Source organism: Saccharomycopsis crataegensis (assembly GCF_037102585.1).
Source record: "Saccharomycopsis crataegensis DNA, jcf7180000000072, whole genome shotgun sequence".
NCBI classification, from domain to species: domain Eukaryota; kingdom Fungi; phylum Ascomycota; class Saccharomycetes; order Ascoideales; family Saccharomycopsidaceae; genus Saccharomycopsis; species Saccharomycopsis crataegensis.
In genome coordinates this window covers 1225668-1228501 of record NW_027043819.1, presented here as the reverse complement: position 1 = coordinate 1228501, position 2834 = coordinate 1225668, and the positions used below count along the sequence as shown (strand labels likewise).

At 34.9% G+C, this 2834-nt stretch overlaps 2 protein-coding genes across 2 annotated transcripts; both read right to left on the bottom strand. All coding sequences in view use genetic code 12, as the record gives it.

Moving 5' to 3' along the window:
- Positions 1–270: 270 nt before the first annotated feature.
- DASC09_004550 (uncharacterized protein) lies at positions 271–968 on the bottom strand (the record flags this gene model as incomplete). The annotated part of the gene is made up of 2 exons (XM_064994058.1): positions 271–563; positions 761–968. 2 exons carry the CDS (start codon positions 966–968, stop codon positions 271–273), a joined length of 501 nt encoding a protein of 166 aa, XP_064850130.1.
- Positions 969–1993: 1025 nt separating this feature from the next.
- Positions 1994–2383, bottom strand: DASC09_004540 (uncharacterized protein; the record flags this gene model as incomplete). Its single annotated transcript, XM_064994057.1, has 1 exon — positions 1994–2383. The coding sequence occupies one exon, from the start codon at positions 2381–2383 to the stop codon at positions 1994–1996; it is 390 nt and encodes a 129-aa protein (XP_064850129.1).
- Between the last annotated feature and the right edge of the window lie 451 nt (positions 2384–2834).

Below are 2834 nucleotides of genomic sequence, written 5' to 3'. Positions count from 1 at the left end.
AAAGTGTTTGTCATTATAGTGTAAAAGTATAAGTCACGTGTAGAGCCTGGATGCTATAGAGTTGTTGAATAATAATGTTTTGAATCATCAATATTTGGTGCTAGATCCTCAAATTTTCTTCAGTTTTGTGGGTTTAGTGGTGAATAGACATCTCTACATGTACATAGTATCCACAGAACAGAGTTTTTAGGTCAAAATTCTAAATTTATTAAATAAAAAAGCAAAGATATTTTATAGTAGCAATGAAAGTATGAGCAACACTTAAAAATATCAGTTAAAATCGAATTCAGGATCCTCGTTCCCAACCAAATATAGATCCGAATCATAAAACTCTTCAGGTTCGTCAATATCTTCGTCTTTTTGCCCTTCAGGAGCATTCAAATCCAAATGCAAACTGCTATTATTGGAAAATGATCTTCTTAATTTAGCTGCTGGTATATTTCTCTGGCCAGCTTCATGTTTGGCACTTAGCTTGAAAAGTATATCGCCTTGTGTGGCAGTTAAGTACGATTTGATCCTCAAATGCCTCATCACGCTCTTATGACTCAAGCACAGTCTCCGCACTCCAATAATATCTCGAATCTGTGAAAAACTTGATTCAATTTTGGAGTTAGATACATTAATGGATTCGATAGAAAAATCCCCAACGTTTTCAAAAGGCTGAAAGAGAATTCGTAGCAAGAGCGGGTGTTATGGACATCAAGCATAAAACGTAACCTATATATCTCATTTTCTAGTGCTACATTCATTATAGACGTACTTTGCAAAAAATAATGATCAATAAGTTTCTCAAGACCAACATCGTGTTCAGTAGATTCACTCTCAAGGGATTTCTCTTTTTCATGTAATGCATGCAATTTTCTAACGTATGCTTCAAGCTTATCTTCGTCTATTGTCATTTCGGGACATTGGTCTATCACAGGCAACCACCAGTCAAACCTTTTTTCCAGAATAATATATAATTGCATTGCTGGCTTATTGAGATATTTTACCAAATATTTCAAGAACACAGGCGTTGGAGAAACGAATGATGAAATTATGCCCTTAGAACACTTTGGTAGCAACTCTTCTAGATTTTTATTGCTTATGTATGAGGGTACCCCTTGAAAACCAGCACGAAATCTTCCGCTATTTCTTTAAACGCTTTTGCATATTTTCTATTTATTTCCTTATTGTGATAATGATCTAGGCCTTGCGAACCATTAAGAAAATAGGAGCAAATCGTAAAGTATAAATGTTAAAAGGAGGCCAAACATACCAACAATCCTTTTAAATTATCGTATTCCAGAGACTGAAGAAGTGTTACGAACCTGTACCCGCGGCCTAGCAAAGCGACGTCTTCCTTGAGCACTTCTATACTCAGGTCGCTAACACCAGAAAAAAGTTGGTTTATTTCCGGATTATCTGATTCCTTCAATTTCTGAATATTTCTCAGAAACCATTGAAAGCATCGAAAGCTGGAGGACCATATAGTTAAAATAGGTAATGGAGGAATAGAGTTCACTATCAGTCTTATTATTGTCCTATAACTTCCAGTATAGTTTATTTTTCCACTAATCGCTCTCAAATGTGAATAAAGCTCGATTTCTTCCCCTATATAATCCTCATCAATTAAAAATTTATTCCTTGCCTTCTGCTTTCTATCAACCTGCACAACATTGATCAATATGTGATTTGCAAAAAGATTGATACTATGAAGAATACACGGTATTGAGGCAGCCCCTAGCTTCCTTATGGTTGCTTCATTAGTTACCAAATTATCGGCTGTAAATGAAACGATTTTATCTTGTATTTCAAATTTCTCCAAGACCTTTTCAATTCCATTTTTGATATCTTTTGTGGACTCATTCACGAGCAAAACGAGATCAAAAATTATGTATAGTTTTTCGAGCCTTTCTTTTGGGTGTTTAAGATCCTCGGTATCGAAGACGTCGCCTTTATTCAATACAGCCAATATGCCTAGATTTAGGCCGGCAGTTTCTATGGAGATCGCTTACTTTGTTTTAAATATTGCTTTTAGCCGCTCAACTATTGCGCGATCAAGAACTTCAATTCGTTGTTTCAAAGCAGGAACGTTATTGGCTCTATTTTCTTTGAAATGTTTGAACAAGGGATCATATATATCAGTGTAAGGCACATTGTTTAAACAAAAGTATAAAAGGACTTTTCGGGTTTCGCGTGTCCAGTTTAACAAATGAATAAACTCTTTGGGCACAGTCTTGCCGGTATAATCATCAATTGTCTTACTCTTTATTCTTTGGTTGGCATTGATAGATTTTATACTTCTAATACCATGTGTGGCCCTAAGATGGCTTAGGACTAACCGAGCTAAGTGATCGTCTTTCCAAGCCGCAGTACAAGGATTAAAATTGCACTCAAACATTTTAGATTCCTTATTGAATATAACCCATCTTCTGTTCAACACGCTTGAATTATGGATCTTATCTTTTTGTGAATTATCCTCATCAACCGTTTCAGTATCTTCAGTAGCATTCGAATTTGTACTTAAAAAACTGAACTCATTGAGATTGTTGTAGTTTTGTAACCCTAGTTACAGTAGTCATTACCAATAACAAATACTATCAAACTATCCTTGTTATTATTCTTATTTGTTGAGTTGGCAATCCAAAGTTATGTGGTTAGTCATTGTTCATGGAACCTTCTAGAGCTTATGGAACCTTCTAGAACCCATTGAGATTAATATAAATATGGGCCATGCCCCCATAGTCTGAGTTTGTCCTTTATATAATTTAGATAGTTAACAAGTAAAACAAGTATAACAAGGGAATAAATATTATTGAATATTATTGTTATCAATGTCTTTTGTAACTAGA